Source organism: Oncorhynchus mykiss, chromosome 6 (assembly GCF_057628025.1).
Source record: "Oncorhynchus mykiss isolate SJ-2025 chromosome 6, ASM5762802v1, whole genome shotgun sequence".
NCBI lineage: Eukaryota > Metazoa > Chordata > Actinopteri > Salmoniformes > Salmonidae > Oncorhynchus > Oncorhynchus mykiss.
In genome coordinates this window covers 69,142,312-69,164,605 of record NC_143027.1, presented here as the reverse complement: position 1 = coordinate 69,164,605, position 22,294 = coordinate 69,142,312, and the positions used below count along the sequence as shown (strand labels likewise).

Sequence of the window (22,294 nt, the reverse complement as noted above, 5' to 3'; positions counted from 1 at the left end):
TTTTTTAATTAAGGTTTTCCAAAGAACATATGTGTGTGTGCATTTGATGAGACTGGGCTACAAATGACTGGCATTACAGTCCTAACTATGGCATTCATTTGGAGAAATCTGCACCGCTTGTCCTATTTCCTCAGGATAGGTAACTACAGTGATTGCAGAGTGTAGCGCTGAAAGAAATAGCTCAGTCCGCCTTTATGCAATAGTGGGTAACACTGTGAGAGAGACCAAATAATCAGAGGTGTTCCTATGCCATCTCTTTATGGCCAATCTCTGCAAACACAAAGTACAACTATAGAATGAGATAAGTTTCAATAATCAGGGATGCTCACACACCATGACGAGCAATCTCACCCATCTTTCAGGAATCCTTTGTTACGTTGTGGTCTACTACAGCAGTAGATCCCCACAAAGTCAGCAAGACAATATAATCACCACAGTGAAACTCTGAAACGTCTGCTGAACAGAAGAGTTCTGATACCCAATCATTCTCCATCATCACATCGAAACCCAACATTTCCAACTACACCCCGCCGCACAACACACAAACACATCAAATGTCTTGACCATTAGTAGCAAATAATATGCGCACATGTAATCAAAAATGAAATTTCACAATAAATCCCTCCAAACTTGTGTATTCTTAAGAATCTGATTTAATTTGAGGGTTCGTACTGTATGTGTGTGTTCCCCACAGAAACTGAAGGACAGGGGGTAGGGGGTGTGTATCGGGGAACCAGTTTCAACAGAACCTCAACTAACTGTGCTGTTCTGCTTCTCATTACAGAAGCATCTCACAGGACTGAGAGCCATCTCGTGTTTCAGTATTATATTCTCAAAGATATAAAAGAACAGACACCAACCAGTCACAAACCACTCACTGGTCATGGGCTATTGATTCTACATGCAGCTCTCTTCCCATTATCCTCCCATAGTGACATCACCTACTAGGATTAGGGAAGGTACTGTAGTAGCGCCGAGTCACCTCAGTGAGTAGGACAGAGATTCAGACATGGGAGTGATGCTTATACCCCATCCTGGGCCTAGTGAAGGGCTTTCAGTAGGATGGTTTACTGTACATGGGTGAGTAGGTGGGCGGGTGGTAGTGGGGAAGTTACTGTTGTGTGACTGTTGTCTTCAGTGCTGTCCTGGGGGATTTGAGACCATCATGTCAATGAGTCGTGAAAGAGACATATTTTACCCAAGAGGGCGGGTGTGGAGGTCCCTGTGATGAGTGATGCAGAACCACAAGCCCTGGAATAGAATGGAATGCAGAAGGGATACATGTGTATCATAATGGACAGTGGGATAGAACTATAGCTGAGCAAGCAGAAAAGAAAGGAGCAGTAAAGTAGAGGCCAGTAAATGCAGTACTGTTCAGTGCAGTCACCGTGGGTCTATACTACGTGGGTGGGTGGTTGGATCAGTTACAGGTGGAATCAGATCTAACTCACTGACAGGTCTGTGCTGAAACAGGACTCTTGATGCTTCAGCAGTTGGTGATTTACTATCTGGAGCTGATTATGGCATGAGAATGTTTTTATGGTATGAGAACGTTCACCGGGCAGGGGGTACGACAGAATAACTAACCTCAGCTATACTTCCATGGTAGTGGTGGTGTTAGGTGTGTTCTGCTGGGGAGATGAGAACAGGACCGTTGTATTAGATGATGGCAAGGTGATGGACACTTACTCCCTGCAGAGGGCACACCTTCCCCACTTTCTATGCTCATTCAACAGTACACTTTTACTCTCAGGATGTCTGCCACTCAAGATAACAAAAAAACACATTGGAACACAGACTCATTGTCCATTAGGCTACTGTAATTACCTGGTAATAAGCACAAGGCTGAGTTAATTCAACAAAATGTGTGCTGCTCAAGTAGGTTATATGTATTCCTGTGTTACATAGTTATTTCCCTAATGAAAGATGGGTTTACATTTCCTCGTAAATCATGAGAAGATGCAACCTGTATGAGTTGTGTCTCACAATACCCTGCTTGTCACCTTCCCACAGTGCCAACTGCCCAGTGGAGCTTGCCTCAATCCATCCAAGCTTCCTGATGAATGTGTTTTTCTCTTCAGTTTACAAATTCCACATCTGAGAGGCTTTCATGAGGGAGGAAATGTGCCATGTGCCTTCCAAAAAAAGGAAAAGAGTTACACATGCCTACGCAATGGTTATTTTGTCAAATGTGGTCAACAGGTCTTCTAGTCCCATAACCTGATTGGTTCTCGACGAGTAAACCCTACATTCCATAAAGTTTTGCTTTGGCATCTTGTCTGACATGTGAATGAATTAATAGCGTTTCTCACAAATACCACTGAGGTGCTTATAAGCGCATTTTACACACTGGAAATTCACTGTACCCAGAAGATACCCAACCCAGCGCGCTTCGGGACTGAGTGTAAGCGCAGTACAGGATTAACTGAAAATGATTTGGATGCACGCTGTCATTGTGTTCCTGTGTCTTTGTCCAATCCTCGCTGCATTTGGGCAGGTGAGTGTTTCCTGCGGTTGTCAGTGTCATGAGGGCACCTTGGCCACTATTAAGAGACAACAAATGGTGTTTCTTGGATTTATTTTGCACAACTGGTTGGTCCAATCAAAAATGTAGCTGATTTAAAAGCACATATCACACTACATATCACAGAGTAAAACGTCAAATCTATGTAAATTGCTGAATTTGATATGATCATGGGTTACCATTATAATCTCTATGAGTGTGTTACGATTTAATGTAGTCTATTGTGGTTTCTGACATGCTTTAGGTAGTCCATTAATGTAATAAACTCAGAAAACATTTCCAGACCAATTAATTATCACATATGGCCTCGGGACATAGTTAAAATTCTTGCCATTATCTGTAATGACCTGAAAAGACTGTGGGTAAATATCACACAGATTTACAACTGAGAAAATAGACCTGAGAGAAAGGTTGTCTGAATGCCCTTTTCATGGACAGGCTTTAATTCAACATCTAACACTGAGGGATGCAGCATTGATGTCTGGGTGTTGTTGAAGGTCAAAACGCATCAAGCTGAAGTGTCAATCTCTTGTCAAATGCAAGAGCCTGCAAGTCCAGCTATAAGGTCATTATCCATGCATCATGACATGGACAGACACCCATTGATAGAACTGGTGTTTGGTCGACCTCAATTCCCAGGCAAGCTGCACAAACGATTACTAAGGCCCCTTGCATGCATGTCCAGACACCGAGAGGCCCATCACCATGAATAGACCCAACACCTCTGACGTGTTTCAGCACAAAACTGCTAAACCTCTCTACCTTGTCCAAGGACAAGGGTCTATATTACAGCAGGTTGGTGTGTGTGTGTGTGTGTGTGTGTGTGTGTGTGTGTGTGTGTGTGTGTGTGTGTGTGTGTGTGTGTGTGTGTGTGTGTGTGTGTGTGTGTGTGCGCTATGCTGTACTCTTTCTGTTGTTCAGTTAGAAATTCATGTGGAATGTCAAATTTGGACTCAATTTAGTTTTTGTCCACATTTAGTTAAGATCATGATGTACTGTGTGGTAATGAGCTGTGTGTATGAGGAGTCTGTTCAGGTCTCGTTAGTGATATTTGGCTTGTTCTTGTCATGGCACAACTCACACTGCAGAACTGAAGCCATGCAGTGATTACATAATTGAACAAGGTCAGCCAGAGTATTATTAGCTACAGGACACTTTTCCTTTTATGCAAAACCTTTCTGCATCACATAATTCACTTAGAACAATCTAGAATCCTTGGATTAGATCACCATGCTACTTTGGCCTTCATCATTGCACTGCACACCTCTCGATTCAAAGAGCAGCTCAGAACTTACTGAAGGAGGCTATAGATATGTTACCTAGGCACACCAAGATAATGTCACAGACACATGAAATGCAAATGCATGAAATGTTTTGCAGCGGAGGCAGAAAGAGGACATTATCGCTGGGGCACACAAACAGCAGCCTTTCCCTCCCTCTCTCCCTCCCTCCCGCCGTCCTGACTGATTTCGCTCCAGCAGCCCAGCTCCCTGCTCCAGTTTCAATCAGCCAGGTGTTTTCACAGGATGACCAAATATTTACTTTTCTTACATAACTTCTGCCAGATGAAAACACTAATTGGCTCTCTGAAAACATTCATGAGAGGACAGAGAGGAGGAGGGAGAGAGTTGAAAGAGAGAGTGAGAGTTTAGGAAAAATATACTACTAACACTCCCTGATTTTCTCAGCCAATGGGAGGAGAGGCTGTGCCTCATACACAGGTGATGTTTACCCTCTGGGTGAATGTTTACCCTCCACACCATCTGACCCCAAACAGCCTCCCTACCCTTTATCAAAACCACCAGTACACCCACCCCTGCATCAAAACCTACAGTACGTACACCCACCCCTTCATCAAACAATGAACGCTATGAGCAAGCAACATTTTTTATGCCTCCAAGGAGATCATTCCACTGACTGTCAGAACTTTCAGAGACTTATGGGCTAAAGAGATTGAAGAGCAGAGATAGGCTGGGATATGAGAGAAGGCAGACTGGGAGGGGCTTTCGTGTGATGGGAATCTGTTATGAGAATGAGTCCAGATAGGATTGGAGCCACTCTTTCGCTCATGGAGTGTGTCTTTAGTGTTTCACAGCAACCCCCTTAGACCGTACAGGAGGCCTACAGGACTTCCCTCTAGCACCATCAAGTAACACCACCAGGGGCATAAGCATGCAACCTCCAAAACATAAAACTACTACCACTAGAGAACAACTCACTTTGCACAAAGGCAAAAGCCTACCAGCCTACCAACACTACAGCCACCTCTGACTTCAAGCTCCCCAGCTGGTGGTAGGGGTTGTTGAGATGCCCATGCGTGCTCAGAACTCTTGGTTCACTTGTACAGTAGGTCAGACAATCAGGGAGATGATGTCGCCGGCTCAATTAATTCATTCACCACATCGACTAGGCTGCCTACTGTGTACAGTGAGATTAAAAACATGACCATCTGAGTGCTGATGTAGTGTTGAAGCAGGCATGTCTACTCTGATGTCTCTTCTCTGGTCTCCCTAGAAACCCAGACCAGTGACCATATGCCTTTTTAGTTACTTTTAGGTACTGTACACTACATTCTTTAAATTTCAGTGCTATCTTAGGAAAACCCCTAAAATACTTTCTAATTGCAGTAACAAACCACTTCATGTGTTCACCAGATGCTAGAGTATCATTCATAACTCAAGCCAATGTACAGTAGCTGCTGTACTTCTGTCCTGTTATTCCAACATTAACTTGTTGGTGAGGTCATTTCTCTGTTCTTTCCAGTGATTAAGTTGTGAGGACATTTGCTTTTGCAGTGAATGTGGTTTGTATAACTGAGTGATGTCAAATTCTAGGAAGCTAATGTAAGAATGAGTTCTGCCTCCATCTTCTGACCAAGTCACCTGTGTCTCACGGTCCCTGACTTGAGTTTAAATTAGGCAGTCATCTATCAACTGTAACTGCACTTCATTAGGCAATGAATGTGCTCTGTGTAGCCTATGTTAGCATAGGAAAAATAAACTTGCATGTTCCTCAACCCATGTTTGTAACGTGCCCCTTCGCTAAAATGCAATTAAGATCTTCCTGTATTACGGATTTTTAAAATACAGTAACTCTGCAAAAGAATTGCCTTTTTGGGGATGACTCTCTTGTCAAGTTTTTCCCTGTATAACACTTTTGAACTCTTCCACTGTCCCTGACTTCCCCTGTTTCTATTGGACAAAAAAGTATTCACCTGCTTACCATGCCCTGTCCCTATAGGACTGTCCCAGCAGGCAGGACATGCAGAGCTCCCTAAAGCAGGTCCAGAAGCTGCTGTCGACCCACGAGGCTGCATACCTTCAGAGCCTCCGCACCCTGAGGAAGAAACTCAACTTGCTACAGAACACAGCCACTAAACAGACTGGCAAAGCAAACAATGGTAAGTCTGCACACAGCCCAAACATCGGTTGAAGAAGCAACATGTAGCCTACAATTTTAGCCATAGGCTTAAATTCGATTTCTTCACGTTTTTTTAAGTACACTGAAATGCCTAAAATGGTTTTTAGTAGGCCTGCTGCTTTTTATTTTATAATCTATCTATTTTATAATTTATAATTTATTTATAAAAAACACCAGTTGCAAGAATGTGAAGAAGTTTTATATTACTAATGTTTTTGCTATTGTTGTCAACCTCATGAACGAGAACCAATCGTGATTCAGTAAGTTGTGTAGGCCTACACACAGCACCAGCCAGACCGACTTGTCCTGGTAAAAATGCTAATTAGCTGTAAAAATGCAGTGTCATGCTGCGTTCTAAAAATGTTAACTCTGGTGGATTGTTATTCCTTTGCTACTACTGGTTTGTCATTTCACATTTGGTGGTTAGCGGTAGGTAGAAAGGTTAATTAAATTGAGCTCCTATGGACCTATGGCTGGAGAGTTAAGTCATGGCTTATGTCCCCCTACCAACCGCCCCCCACCGCTTTACAGATACCTGTCTAAAGCTGGACACGCCTGCCAACAGCAGGAAGTTGGGAAAGGCGCAGACCCCAGGTCACGAGGTTCACTTTCTGTGTGATGCGGGTTATGAGTTGGTGGGAGCAGAGAGCAGGATGTGTCAGGAGAGCCTCACCTGGAGCGGCCAGCAGCCCACCTGCCGCAGTGAGTGACCCTACCATCTGTTACAGATTACTCTACCCCTAACCTTAACGTTAACCATTAGGGAGACACACATCCAACGTGAAATCACTATCTTTTGTCACTACTATCTACTTCTTCTCTTTCTCTGGCGTCTCTTCCCCCCCACCCTTTTCTCTTCTCTTCTCCTTTCCTCTTCTCTGTCCCATCACTCATCTCTTTATCTGCTCTTCCATCTCTCTCAAGTCCTTGTCAGCATCCTCTTTGTGTCCCCCTCTCTTTTCTTTATCTCTCTTTCCCCCATTTTAAACTTCATGCATATTACTAACATTTATCTAGATAAGATGGCTTGCATCCATATGAGTTTCATTATCAAATTTCCTTTTTATGTATTTTCATGGCCATCCAGAATGGGTTATTGAATCCAGTGACTGTGACACATAGTTATAGCAGCCCTCTGTCTTGACAACTTGCTAACATTTAGATAATGCTTCAAAGACGTTCTGTGAGACTAAAAGTCAGGCCATCCCTTTCGCTCCGGTCATGTCGAGTACTCACACGCATGCACATTCACGCTCACGCACGCAAGAGTGTGCGCACACACACACACACACACACACACACACACACAGAGAAGGAGCTTTTCTCTTTTAGTTCATGCATCAGAGCTATAAGGTTCCACCTGTGCTTGTCAGTGAGTTAGCTAGCCAACATTTACATCAGGGCTAATATTACTTCATTCTCCTCTCTTGACTAATCCCTTACTCCTCCTGTCTTTCCTCAGACATAAATGAGTGTGCCTCGTCTCCCTGTCTGAACGGGGGGACATGTGTGGACGAGATGAACCAGTTCTCCTGCACGTGTACCAAAGGCTGGGCCGGAGCCACCTGCCAGAGCCCTGTGCCAACATGTAGGTAGAGATGCTTAAGCATTAAGGCCCAAAGGGGTGTGGTATATTGGCCAATATAAGGGCTGTCCTTATGCACAACGCAAAGTGCCTGGACTCAGCCCTTAGCCGTGGTATATTGGCCACGGTTAATATATATAACAAAACCCTTGAGGTGCCTTATTGATATTATAAACTGGAACCAGGACTTACAGTCCTATATATCTCTATGCAATGGCTAACTGGTAAAAACAACACACAAGGGCCAGACACTGAGGGAGACCCAGGTCCACTCCCTCTCGCTGGTTCTGGCTGGCTGGGCTATCATACACACTCAGGGCTCCAGGCAGAGCCAGCGAATCAATACGGCCCAGTTAGGTTTTGTTCCTCTCTGTCTATTTGTTTTCATTTCTCCCCCCTGTGTACAGTACACTGCTGTAAGTGAGAACCACACACAGACTAATGGGGATTTAGATGGACTTTGACCATGAGTAACACTGCTTGCACTGTGTGGGAGGCTTCTATAAGTCTATCATCCCACTCACACACAGCCCACTGATAGAGGGCTGCATGGTGCAATGGATGTGAACACTGAGGTCAGGAAATGTTGGGAAACTACAGTGTTGCATGAATGTTTAATATTAAAACGTTTAATGTAGCCTAACTTAAGTTGCAAGTAAGTCGAGACGACCGCCCGTCTGGTCGCCAGACAACATTTTGAGTATCTCATCTCTGTGTCCAATACATTTGTGCTCAGTCTTGACTCAGTCTTGGATAGTGACAACTGGTCATTTCTTCTGGAGACCAGCCGAGACCAGCGCAGTAAAAAACTCCTAATTATCAGCTTCCATTCAGTCAGCACATAAAACTGCTTTGCCTTGCCAAATATATACACTCCTTTCTTGAAACATTAATACCTGCGCTCTTTATATCTAGTATAGACATGTTTGACCAGTGGCGAACCTATTGGACCTAGGCCTTCAGTGGCGAACCTATTGGACCTAGGCCTTCAGTGTGTGACAGGTTCTTGACGCTGAAAGGACAGCAATCGTCATACCAGCAGACTCATTTAGGACTGCACTTTTTTTTTAAACAAAGGGCCAGAGGCGTAGTGGAGGCTATATGCAGGTATACACCGTATACCTACTGTTTTTATGGGCATTGTGTATACTCACTTCTTAATCCCCAGTGATGCGTATCAAAGTAGTGTAGTGGAGATATACGGCTTATCAATTATGTATAACAATAAAGAAGCCATGCATACAGTAGCCTACACAATCGCAAAGTACGTGACATACAGCTCTGGAAAAATTTGAGATCACTGCAAAATTATGAGTTTCTCTGGTTTGACTATTTATAGGTGTGTGATGGGGTAAAATGATCAGTTTCTCTGGTTTGACTATTTATAGGTGTGTGATGGGGTAAAATGATCAGTTTCTCTGGTTTGACTATTTATAGGTGTGTGATGGGGTAAAATGATCAGTTTCTCTGGTTTGACTATTTATAGGTGTGTGATGGGGTAAAATGATCAGTTTCTCTGGTTTGACTATTTATAGGTGTGTGATGGGGTAAAATGATCAGTTTCTCTGGTTTTACTATTTATAGGTGTGTGATGGGGTAAAATGATCAGTTTCTCTGGTTTGACTATTTATAGGTGTGTGATGGGGTAAAATGATCAGTTTCTCTGGTTTGACTATTTATAGGTGTGTGATGGGGTAAAATGATCAGTTTCTCTGGTTTGACTATTTATAGGTGTGTGGTGGGGTAAAATTATCAGTTTCTCTGGTTTGACTATTTATAGGTGTGTGATGGGGTAAAATGATCAGTTTCTCTGGTTTTACTATTTATACGTATGTGTTTGGGTAAAATTATCATTTTAGTTTTTTTCTCTAAACTACTGTCAACAAATAAAAATATTGTATTTTAGAGCATTTATTTGCAGAAAATGACAACTGGTCAAAATAACAAAAAAGATGCAGACCTTGAATAATGCAAAGAAAATAAGTTCATATTCATTTTTAAACACAATACTAATGTTTTAACTTCGAAAGAGTTCAGAAATCAATATTTGGTGGAATAACCCTGATTTTCAGTCACCCAAACACATAACTATAAATAGTAAAACCAGAGAAACGGATCATTTTGTCTCTTCATTTTTTTCCAGAGCTGTATATTTACATGTGCGCAGCACACACAGCCTAGTTTCAACGGAATGTCGACTGCAGCCAGCAAGAATGCACAGCTCTCAACTGTTTTGTTGGCAAAGAGCAGCTCAAAGAAAAATGATATTGGTAGCCTGTACGGTAGGTTGCAAATACTTTTCAATGTATGATATCTACCAGTAAATGCTAACTAAGGCAACAATGAGTATGCAAATAAGGTCAGTAGGCTATTGTGATGAGCATTCAGTCATCATACCCTGTTTGCATCAGTGGTGGGCCTGGGTGGACACCCAATCAAGTTTGAGCAAAAACAGAAAAATAATACATGATTATGACAAAAATATATATTAGTTATATTGTCAGACCTCCAAAAGGGTCTCCTGATGTGCTTTAAGCACTGTTGTGGACTTAGAACGTCACATTTTAGTTGTTTTTCTATTTAAAAAAGGTGTGATTTAGAGATTGCAAATCTAAAAAACATAAGATTTTTCCTTCGCTTGGCAGGCCATTTGAGATTTGTTTTGCTAAATATGAGGATACCTACTTCTCCAGGCTCCACTACACCACGGCATAGGGCCAATGGAAAGACAGCAGTCACACACAGCATGGTGTTAAAGAATAAGCAGTCCAATCACTCTGACATAGTAAGCCAGTGGGTTCCAATCATAAGAATACTACGGCACCCGGTAACAACCATTAGGCTAAGCATTTCTTCATCGAAATGTACAACTATTACTTTTCATTGCACAAAATATTTCACGTTTAGCACATAAAGTAACCGGTGACCTAAAGTTTAAATGCAACAACGTTTCACACATGTTATTTTCAAAGAGATGGTTAACAACAGCAAGGGAGCTGAAATAAAATAAACAGTTCCACTCAAAAGATGAGGATAAATGTTAACTTATTCAAGAAGTTATTCTTGAAAAGGGAGAAGCTAACAAATTAGCAACATCCTCTTCTATAACACCTTCTGCAGCCGCTAAAAACTAGCCTACAACAAAAGATAGTTAGCTACATCATAGGAAAACTACTGCTTGCTATTGCGCAGTGACCTGTCAGCCTTTCAGAAAGCAGAGGTTTCCAGATTTGTTTTGTAAAAAACGGTCCACCCATTACAAGTCAAAATGTGATTGGTTGATTCCACTGTCACTCCAAAATGTTGCCCTGATTCAGTTGAATGGCAGATGCCTTCTATCTATCTATTTATTTTAATTTCACCTTTATTTAACCAGGTAGGCTAGTTGAGAACATGTTCTCATTTACAACTGCGACCTGGCCAAAATAAAGCAAAGCAGTTCGACCCATACATCAACACAGAGTTACACATGGTATAAACAAACATACAGTCAATAATACAGTGAAAAAAATTATATATACATTGTGTGCAAATGAGGTAAGATAAGGGAGGTAAGGCAATAAATAGGCCATGGTGTCGAAGTAATTACAATATAGCAATTAAACACTGGAGTGATAGATGTGCAGAAGATGAATGTGCAATTAGAGATACTGGGGTGCAAAGGAGCAAGATAAATAAATAAATAAATAAATACAGTATGGGGATGGGCTATTTACGGATGGGCTGTGTACAGGTGCAGTGATCTGTGAGCTGCTCTGACAGCTGGTGCTTAAAGTTAGTGAGGGAGATATGAGTCTCCAGCTTCAGTGATTTTTGCAGTTTGTTCCAGTCATTGGCAGCAGAGAACTGGAAGGAAAGGCGGCCAAAGGAGGAATTGGCTTTGGGGGTGACCAATGAGATATACCTACTGGAGCGTGTGCTACGGCTGGGTGCGGCTATGGTGACCAGAGAGCTGAGGTGGGGCTTTACCTAGCAATGACTTGTAGATGACCTGGAGCCAGTGGGTTTGGTGACGAGTAGGAAGCGAGGGCCAGCCAACAAGAGCATACAGGTCGCAGTGGTGGGTAGCATATGGGGCTTTGGTGACAAAACGGATGGCACTGTGATAGACTGCATCCAATTTGTTGAGTAGAGTGTTGGAGGCTATCTAGCTTCTGATGGCCTAGCCATTGGCTGACTTAGCTAGCTAGATTTATCTCCCCAGAGACCAGCAAAGAAAAATCCTGATTGGATATTTTTTTCTCTCCAGTGTTCATTTCCTTTCCAACGAAAACTGAAGTGATTAAATAAGAACTTAATTGAAAATCTTAATATAATTAATTATAGTTATTTTATAAATCCTTAGCCCTTCTCTGAAGGCGTAGAAGGCCCTCATTATTTCACACTGTGTTTGGGTTATTCACAAATTGTAGAGTGGCTCTATTATCACTCAGCCTGCATTTTTTTACCATTCTGAATGTATGTTCTTCTGAAATATGAACACAGAAATACTGGACATTTTGAACTGCTATAATTGTGGCAATTTGACAAAATTACAATCATGGTCTTGAATTGGACTCCCATTTTTCTGGTCTCGGTCTCGTACCCCTTGTCCCTCTCCGGTCTTGGTCTTGACTCGTACCCCTTGTCCCCCTCCGGTCTTGGTCTTGACTCGGTCTCGTACCCCTTGTCCCCCTCTGGACTCGGTCTGGAATCGGTCTGGACTCGGTCTCGTACCCCTTGTCCCCCTCTGGTCTCGGTCTGGACTCGGTCTGGACTCGGTCTCGTACCCCTTGTCCCCCTCCGGTCTTGGTCTTGACTCGGTCTCGTACCCCTTGTCCCCCTCTGGTCTCGGTCTGGACTCGGTCTTGACTCGGTCTCGTACTCCTTGTCCCCCTCCGGTCTTGGTCTTGACTCGGTCTCGTACCCCTTGTCCCCCTCTGGTCTTGGTCTTGACTCGGTCTCGTACCCCTTGTCCCCCTCTGGTCTCGGTCTGGACTCGGTCTCGTACCCCTTGTCCCCCTCCAGTCTTGGTCTTGACTCGGTCTCGTACCCCTTGTCCCCCGCTGGTCTCGGTCTGGACTCGGTCTCGTACCCCTTGTCCCCCTCTGGTCTCGGTCTTGACTTGGTCTCGTACCCCTTGTCCCCCTCTGGTCTCGGTTTGGACTCGGTCTCGTACCCCTTGTCCCCCTCCGGTCTTGGTCTTGACTCGGTCTCGTACCCCTTGTCCCCCTCCGGTCTCAGGCTTGACTCGGTCTCGTACCCCTTGTCCCCCTCCGGTCTTGGTCTTGACTCGGTCTCGTACCCCTTGTCCCCCTCTGGTCTCGGTCTGGACTCGGTCTCGTACCCCTTGTCCCCCTCTGGTCTCGGTCTGGTCTCGGTCTGGACTCCTTGGTCATGAATTGGTCTCGCTTTAGGTGGTCTCAAACACAACACTGTTCCAAACACTGTGGTTACCCTGGGAACAAATAGTTAATTTGTAACTCTTTGTTCACATGGTAACCATAGTGTTTTATAAAGAAATAAGCTGCACTGATTTGAAGATGGAGATGTTTAGATGGCCATGCCCTCAGACTGGAGTCAGAAACCTCCATATCAATGAGAATCATCCTTATTTTCACTCTTCTCCTCATTCCTCTCCTTCTTTTTCTCCCTCTTTCTTTTTTCTCCAGTCTTTGTCACCATGACGAACACCTCGTCTGCCACCTCCTCTGCGGCTGCTGCCATCTCTCCCCCGGCTGTGACTGTTGGTCCGTTTGTCCGTCCGTCTCGCTGTACGCAGGTCCAGGGCACCACCCACTGCACCTGTGACCCCGGATACACCATCTCTGGGCGTGACAGCACCACTTGCACAGGTACACCACAATCAGCTACCATGGCTATGGTAACATAAAAATACACACTGTCTGACCACATAATGTTATATACTGTAACTGACATCAATGGCAATTGATGTGTGTGTGTGTGTTTCAGACATTGATGAGTGTGAGTTGTTCCACATGGGTCAGGCTGGCCGGCTGTGTTTACATGCCTGTGTTAACACTCCTGGAGGCTACCGCTGTACCTGTCCTGCTGGATACAATGTCACCCGCGACGGACGCAACTGCAAAGGTGAAAGGAGACCACCCACACACACACACACACACACACACTGTACCAAAGTCTCAAATGCTGAACACACACACACACACACACACACACTGTACCAAAGTCTCAAATGCTGAACACACACACACACACACACACACCATCATATCCTCTGCCTCAAAACATGCCAGTTATACCAGATGAATACTAAACATTTGAATAGTCTACCACAAAGAGAAAGAAGATAACTTGGCTGAATGATAATGAATGTTTCCTATTATTTCCTATCCGTTGTATCTGTAATTCCATGCAATTCTGTTATCTACTGGCTGAATAATTAAACAAACCCTACATCTGGTCTGAATAAATGTTTGTTTTTGTAGGCAACTACAATAACTCAGTTATTTCTCTGTCTCGCTCTCTCTATTTTCTCTCTGTCTTTTTTTATCTGTCCCTCCCTCACTTTTACACACATTATTCTCCCTCTCTCTCCATGGCCTGTAGACATAGATGAGTGTGCCACCAGACTGAATAACTGCACCCGGGACCAGATGTGTATAAACACCTACGGAGGGTTCCAGTGTGTACGTGTGGACTGCCCCCGCATACGAAACTCCACCTACAGCAAAACCTCACCCCTGTGAGTACCTTCTCTTATAGTTATCACTCTCTTGCAATAATACACCTCTCAATGCCTATATAATCTTCTCTTTCCCTGTTCCCCAGGCGTTGCGAGCGTAACCCCTGCTCTGTGGACAACAAGGTGTGCTCTCAGGCCCCTAACTCCATCTCCCACCACTACCTGTCTGTCGTATCCAACCTGTCAGCACCACGCACCATGTTCCGTGTGTCGGCCCTCCGCCTCATGGGCGACACGCTGCGTTTCTCCCTGCTGGGCCGCGGGCAGGCCCGACGCCACTTCACGGTGCAGCGGTCAGACCGACAGACAGGCCAGCTGGTGCTGGGGAGCCCGGTGCAAGGCCCTGCTACACTGGAGGCAGAGGTGGAGATGACCGAGCTGGAGAAAGGGGTCCAGCTGGGGCGGTACATCACCAAGATCACCATGTTCATCTCCCAGTATGAGTTCTAGAGAGGGAGAGAGAAAGGTAGGGATTTAGAGGGTGGAATGAGGAGAGGGAGGAGGGAGTACTGTGGTAAGAGTTTTGGAGTGTGGCAGTGGATAGGGCTGGGAGGCTGGGAGGGGTGAGGCACTAAGTCCTAAGGAACAAAGAAGGACCTAAAGGAGAGGGAAGTTTAGTCGAGACATACAGGTATGGCAGGAACGGATGCATTTGGTAGAGTTGTATCAATTATAATGACAGAAAGGGAATGGTTCAGGTAAGGTTTAGGGGGGTGAGAAATTAGGGAGGGTCAGAGACATGAAAAGGAGAAAATGGCCACTTGTGGTGGAGATTGAATGTTTCCTCACTGAAGCTGAGAGAGTGAGAGAGAGCTGGGTATGTAAATATGAGCTGAAGTCCTTAACTGGTTAATTGCTTTACATCCAACATATGACAAAGTGACAATCAATATCTGTAAGATGAGAAGACATGACGCTACACATTGACAGTCCTATATTTCCTGGTCTTGTGTTCAACTTGTTTTGATATATTTATTTTGAAGGTGTTGTAAACCCCTGTTTGTGAACTGCTTTTTATTTATCTGAGAAAGCATTATTAAACATTTAATCAAAACACTACTGTATGATTTCTAGGGTTTACTATATACTTATGTCTCTGCACAGGACTGTATAAGGGGCTTGCCTTGAACTGTGACCTGTAGATGATCTGTCCGTCATAGAGGCTGAAACAGGAGTATGATGTACAGTATGAGTAGTGCAGGTCTGGGGAAGACATCAAGCATGGCAGTACAGAGCTACACTGTCCAGCAGACAGACAGCCAAAGTCACTCTGCTCAAAGAGCTACTAGAGCCTTACAGTATATGCATGAGCTAAACCAGCAAACACAGTGTATATGGTTACTTAATGAGATATGACAAATTTAAATGCTCTTTTACACAATGCTTAGGGGTACATGCGTGCGTGCGTGCGTGTGTGCGTGCGTGTGTGTGTGTGCGTGCGTGCGTGCGAGGAGATGTACTGTAGATTCGGCTGGTGTTGTTGTGGCGTGGGTTGTAGAGGATGCTGATGAAATGTTTCCCCCCTGTCTCAGGCTGCCCACAAACCTTCCCCACTCTCTGCACTCTATCATCTGGACGGACATGAAAACCCTAGTTAACACCACACCACACCACACATAGGGCCAATGCCATGGCCACACACGAACAAGATCCATGTGAGGAGTGGTGTGAGAACGCATACACACAAATTCTTACACAATAAATGACCAGTAGTGTATAAGATATCCCACATCACAGCTCCCTCAACATAGAGCACCCTGCAATGACCACAGCACAGTGAGTGTACTTTATATAGGCACTGATGTAAGTGTAGAGTGTGAGGGGTTAACCAGCCCGGTGCAGCCACGCAGAGCCAGGCAGTGTGTATCAAGGCACAAGGCGAGCCCCAGATGCAGACACAGGAGGCAGATGGTTGTAGTCTTATAATGTTTATTAATCCAAAAAGGGGTAGGCAAGAGAATGGTCGTATACAGGGAAAAGGTCAAAGCAGTTTGGAGTCCAATAGGTACCGAAGGGCAGATTCAAGGTCAGGACAGGCAGGATGATCAGGCAGGCGGGAAAGTAGTCCAGAGTCAGGCAGGGGTCAAAACCGGGAAGACAAGCAAAAGAGAATAGAAAAGGAGTATGGGGAAAAACACACTGGTTGACTTGACTAAACATTCAAGACGAACTGGCAATGAGAGACAGGAAACACAGGGATAAATACACTGGAAAAGAAGCCACACCTGGAGGGGGTGGAGACAATCACAGGGACAGATTAAACAGATCAGGACGTGACAGTGTGCCTCAGACAAACAGGCACTAACACACTGAACCCAGCCCCACCTCGGAGTCAACATATTGGGCTGAGAGAGAGACGAGGAGGGACTCCCCTGACCTGGCTGAGACCCACTAGGGGACCACAGGGGGGGTGAGGATCCCAAAATGAGATTGCACACAGAGGGACAGGGGGAAATGATAAAGAGAGATAGAGGAAGAGAGAATGATGGCTGAATAGAGTGGTATCAATAGCAGGCAATTCACAGCGAGACTCTATTTCTGCTCTGAAAGAGACCCCTCACTGTTCTTCACTCTGTCTGTATCTCTCTCCCTTTCTGTCTTGATGAAAGGAAGGGACAGAAAGAGAAAGGAAAAAAGGAGACGTATAGTTGAATGGCATCCTGTCCCAATGTTGTCGTTCCCCGGGGGAGGAACAAAGCTGATGTGGTGATGAGTCAGTCCCTATATCCTCTCTGACCCCCTCCACACCTCTCCTCTCCTCCCCCCCTCCTAACCCGCTTGTCTCTGCCCACCCAGGACTACCTGTATCTCACCCACACCTCCTCCTCTCCTGAATACAAACCCTACTCCCTGACCCCACTCTTGTCCTCTTTTCAATCAGTCTCAGACCCCACACAGACACATTAAAGGTCCAATGTAACTGTTTTTTTTATATCAATATCAAATCATTTCTGGGTAACACTTAAGAACATTACTGTAATAGATTTCCATTATAATGGGCAAAAATTCTAAACTATTTCTCAAGCAAGAATTTAATTGGTCTATTAACCAATTTACTGCACGGTGATGTCACCATGGAAAGCCCAAACTCCCGCCCATACAAAACCTGCTAATTATAAGGTCCTGTGTGGAAGATTGTATTTTAATTCAGCAACTATCAGGAGATAACACTGATACATTTTTTCACACTTTTACAGTGTTAGTTTCATCAGTTGCACTAGGCCTTTAAAACACAAGCATATAGTATACAAACATGCATGAACACCCACACACACTCACACACACAAACAAACACACACACACCCTGGGTCTGAGTTGAAAACAGAGTTGGAAACAGTAGCCAGGGTTCCAGTAGTCTTTATCTATTGGTAACCTTAGACAACCATTCCATTCCAACAACATCAAAGGGATGTACACACACACACACACACAGTACAGCCAATAGGGTGCTCTGATGATTTCATCTATCACGGCCTGTCTGTGGGTGCCCATGTGTCAGGTCTAGAGTGTCTCAGCTTCCCTCCATCTCTCTTTGCCTATCCCTCTCTCTCTCCTCTCTCTTTCCCTACATCTTCCATCTTTCTCTCTCTCTCTCCCTCTCTGTCTGATGTGGTGGATGAGTCACCCTCTGAGCAGATAAACCTCTGAGTGCCAGCGGTGCCAACTCTCTGAAATCAATATCCTCATTCCAGCCCGGCCTCCCCACACAATAAGAGCTTATACTCCTATAGGCCTTTACCTAGTTCTCTTTGAAGCCCCTCTCAGTCAGATATCAGGATTGTATGTGAAAGGGGACACTCCGTCCCTGTCGTAGGTTTAAGGGGAGGAAGGAGAGTTGGGGCCCAGACCCTTGTATGTTGACTGGGCCCAGGCAAACTGAGACATGGCCTAGATCTAGAGCCAGAGTTTGGCTGGCACAGGCCCAACCTGGGTGGGCGCACTGGGCAGGTGAGGGGGGTTGGTATGCATGGCAGCAGTGCCCAGCTGTTACAATGGGAGGTCTGTGAGAAGTACGGCCGGGACCAACAAAGCCCTGACTGTGCCCACGTCAGTCCCCCAGTCCTTGAGCCAAGAACAGGTATCATATGCAGCCAAGTACGGCAAACAGGATGTGGGCGTGTAAGGAAGGTGGGTGTGGAGTGGGGGAAGGGGAGGAACTGTTCCATAAGATGTCTGATCTGACCTCTAACTGTCCTTTACTCCTCTCCCCGGGACACTCTCTCTGACTGTCTGATCTGACCTCTAACTGTCCTTTACTCCTCTCCCAGGGACACTCTCTCTGACTGTCTGATCTGACCTCTAAGTGCCCTTTACTCCTCTCCCCGGGACACTCTCTCTGACTGTCTGATCTGACCTCTAACTGCCCTTTTACTCCTCTCCCCGGGATACTCTCTCTGACTGTCTGATCTGACCTCTAACTGCCCTTTACTCCTCTCCCCGGGACACTCTCTCTGACTGTCTGATCTGACCTCTAACTGCCCTTTACTCCTCTCCCCGGGACACTCTCTCTCTCCCCCTCCTTGCTGGTGACTGTTATCAGCACCTCACCATCCTTCCAAGCTTACACTCCACTCCCAATCCCACACGACCGAAGCCTGAGTGTGTAGGAGCACCTTAGACCGGCTTCTCAAACTCTCCTTGAACTGTGTGACCTGGCCCTGACTGATAGTTGCTACGGGTCACGTTGTTAGGGGCCAGGCACCTGGCAGCACTTCAGACTGTGCAGGCCACTATCTCCTCACTTCTCTGAGTGGACTTGTGGATTGGAGTGCAGAAAACCACATCCTTCCCATAACTATTCAAATCAAAATCAAACTTTATTTGTCACATGCGCCGAATACAACAAGTATAGACCTTACCGTGAAATGCTTACTTACAAGCCCTTAACCAACAGTGCAGTTCAAGAAGAGTTAAGAAAATGTTTACCAAATAAACTAAAGTAAAAAAGAATAAAAAGTAACACAATAACATAATGATAACAAGGCTATATACTGGAGTGACTGGAGTCTCTGTCATACATGTAGGTAGGGGTGAAGTGACTATCCATAGATAATAAACAGAGAGTAGCAGTGTACAAAACAAATGGAGTGGGGGGGTCAATGTAATAGTCTGGTGGCCATTTGATTAATTGTTCAGCAGTCTTATGGCTTGGGCATAGAAGCTGTTAAGGAGCCTTTTGGTCCTAGACTTGGCGCTCCAGTACCGCCGTGCGGTAGCAGAGAAAACAGTCTATGACTTGGGTGACTGGAGTCTCTGTCACCCAGTCTATGACTTGGGTGACTGGAGTCCTTTGACATCGCCTATTATATAGGTCAAGATGCTCTTGATGGTGCTTCTAGCCTCAAGCCATAAAACTCCTGAACATCTAATAAAATGGCTACCCAGACTATTTACATTGCCCTCCCCCTCTTCATGCTGCTGCTACTCTCTGTTTATTATCTATGCAGAGTCACTTTAATAACTCTACCTACATGTACATATTACCTCAATTACCTCGACTAACCGGCACATTGACTCTGTACTGGTACCCCCTGTATATAGCCTCGCTATTGTTATTTTACTGCTGCTCTTTAATTATTTGTTACTTTTATTTCTTATTTTTTTCAGTATTTTTCTTTAAAAAGCAATGTTGTTTAAGGGCTTGTAAGTAAGCATTTCACTGTAAGGTCTACACTGGTTGTATTCGGTGCATGTGACAAATACAATCCGATTATATTTGATTTGAAGATAGGTTTACCAGTCAGTCACATGGAGCTGCACTGCTCCCTAGTGTCAATAACAAGGCACTTTACCAGCCTGAGGGGGTTTATGCATGGGTTTAAGTGGAGGCATCATCTTAATGGAACAGCACGATACATCCCCCCCCCCCCCCCCCCCTTTAATTGATGTCAAAATATTAATTACTGGGTGTGTAAGATTGGTCAACAATAGTGTTATACCACTAGGTGGCAGCACCAGCGAACATTGATTCATTATTATGGTGAAAGGTGGCCTGAGCTGCTACTGCTTCTCCACAGTTCCTAAAATGAAGTTAAAACTGTTTCCCTTGCTGTAAATTCAATATCAATTTTAAAAGGACTCACATCTCACAATCATGGCATCAAATTAATCAATAAAGTACTCGTAACACTAAAGTCTCTCCTGTTATTGATCCTAAATGTTGATATCAGGTTAGTCAATGGTTTCAGAGAAGTTGATGATGTTTCCTGTAACTGCAGCATGAGAGACTCAGGTGTTTTCCCATCTATTAGCTGTTGTTCATCAGCAAATGGAGCCTGCAGTATGTTTCCTCTTCTAGTTTGTTATTCTTCCTCATCCCTCTCGTACTACCTCCATCACTTATTAGACAGTCAAGCTCACAAACAGGTGGTCGTTCATATCTTTCTACCTTTACTGTGTGGGAGAGAGCATGTCTGTGTGATTACTGTGGCTCAGTGACAGAAATAACACAAGCTTTCCCAATTACAGCTCCAGAGTTAGGCCACCTGTTTCTTCCTCAACATCATGCTCAGGGTAACTGTACTTGCAGGTATGATGGCTTTAAATACAGACATGACACTGTGCAAATATTTTGCAATTAGTAAGCCTAACATGTAATCCATATTGACTTTTTTATATATATTTAAAAGTATATTATATATATATGTATATATTGACCTCTTGCTCAGTTGTGCACCGGGGCCACCCACTCCTCATTATATTCTGTTTAGGGCCAGTGTGTGCAGTTCTGTGAAAGGAGTAGTACGAGATCTTCAGTTTCTTGGAAATTTCTCGCATGGAATAGCCTTCATTTCTCAGAACAAGAATAGACTGACGAGTTTCAGAAGAAAGTCCTTTGTTTCTGACCATTTTAAGCCTGTAATCGAACCCACAAATGCTGATGCTCCAGATACTCAACTAGTCTAAAGAAGGACAGTTGTATTGGTTCTTTAACCAGGACAACGGTTTTCAGCTGTGCTAACATGATTGCAAAAGGGTTTTCTAATGATCAATTAGCCTTTTAAAATGATAAACTTGGATTAGCTAACACAATGTGCCATTGGAACACAGGAGTGATGGTTGCTGATAATGTGCCTCTGTACGCCTATGTAGATATTCCATAAAAAATCTGCCGTTTCCAGCTACAATAGTCATTTACAAAATTAACAATATCTATACTGTTTTTCTTTTTAATTTTACCCCCTTTTCGTGATATCCAATTGTTAGTAATTACTATCTTGTCTCATCGCTACAACTCCCGTACGGGCTCGGGAGAGACGAAGGTCGAAAGCCATGCGTCCTCCGAAACACAAACCAACCAAGCCGCCGCACTGCTTCTTAACACAGCGCGCCTCCAACCCAGAAGCCAGCCGCACAAATGTGTCGGAGGAAACACCGTGCACCCGGCTACCTTGGTTAGCGCGGACTGCGCCCGAGTCGCCGGTGCGCGATGAGACAAGGATATCCCTACCGGCCAAACCCTCCCTAACCCGGACGACGCTAGGTCAATTGTGCGTCGCCCCACGGACCTGGGCGCGAACCTAGAGTCTCTGGTGGCACAGCTGTTGCTGCGATGCAATGCCCTAGACCACCCAGGAGGCTGCGCCACCCTGATCAATTTGATGTTATTTTAATGGACAGAAAATGTGCTTTTCTTTCAAAAACCAGAACATTTCAAAGTGACCCCAATCTTTTGAACAGTAGTCTATTATATAAATATGTTTTATTTATTTATTTATTGTATTCTCGATCTTGACCAACAGTGCCTCTAATAAAATTAACAGACATTTACACATATTCCTTAGCCCCAATATCTATATTCCTCACATTACCCACACACCTAAACCTAATTATCCACACACCCCAGCCCATGTCCTAACCCTAACACCCACAAGCCAATATCCTAATAGTGATACAATAAAGTACCGACACACCCATTTCCTAGCCCTAAATGCCCTACTTGTTATTCATAGACCCAAGTTCCATACAAACCTGGTCTACACTCATACTTCAGCCCCAATATTCTTACAGACCAGGTGTACACCTGCATGTCTAACCCAAGTACTGATTTAAAAAATAA

General features: G+C 44.5%; 1 protein-coding gene across 1 annotated transcript; it reads left to right on the top strand.

Annotated features, from left to right (window-relative positions):
• The first annotated feature begins 2,215 nt into the window (after nucleotides 1-2,215).
• Nucleotides 2,216-15,289, top strand: LOC110526465 (fibulin-7). Its single transcript, XM_036980852.2, has 8 exons — nucleotides 2,216-2,497; nucleotides 5,765-5,924; nucleotides 6,476-6,646; nucleotides 7,407-7,532; nucleotides 13,181-13,363; nucleotides 13,482-13,619; nucleotides 14,100-14,235; nucleotides 14,322-15,289. The coding sequence occupies exons 1-8, from the start codon at nucleotides 2,432-2,434 to the stop codon at nucleotides 14,683-14,685; spliced, it is 1,344 nt and encodes a 447-aa protein (XP_036836747.1). The 5' UTR covers nucleotides 2,216-2,431; the 3' UTR covers nucleotides 14,686-15,289.
• The last annotated feature ends 7,005 nt before the right edge of the window (nucleotides 15,290-22,294 follow it).

What these genes read in the sequence shown, in the direction of transcription:
- LOC110526465 (XM_036980852.2), top strand. Translation starts at nt 2,432, where the DNA reads ATGATTTGGATGCACGCTGTCATTGTGTTCCTGTGTCTTTGTCCAATC. An exon ending in TCCTCGCTGCATTTGGGCAG is followed by an intron (nt 2,498 to 5,764) that starts GTGAGTGTTTCC and finishes CTGTCCCTATAG; the next exon opens with GACTGTCCCAGCAGGCAGGA. An exon ending in GACTGGCAAAGCAAACAATG is followed by an intron (nt 5,925 to 6,475) that starts GTAAGTCTGCAC and finishes ACCGCTTTACAG; the next exon opens with ATACCTGTCTAAAGCTGGAC.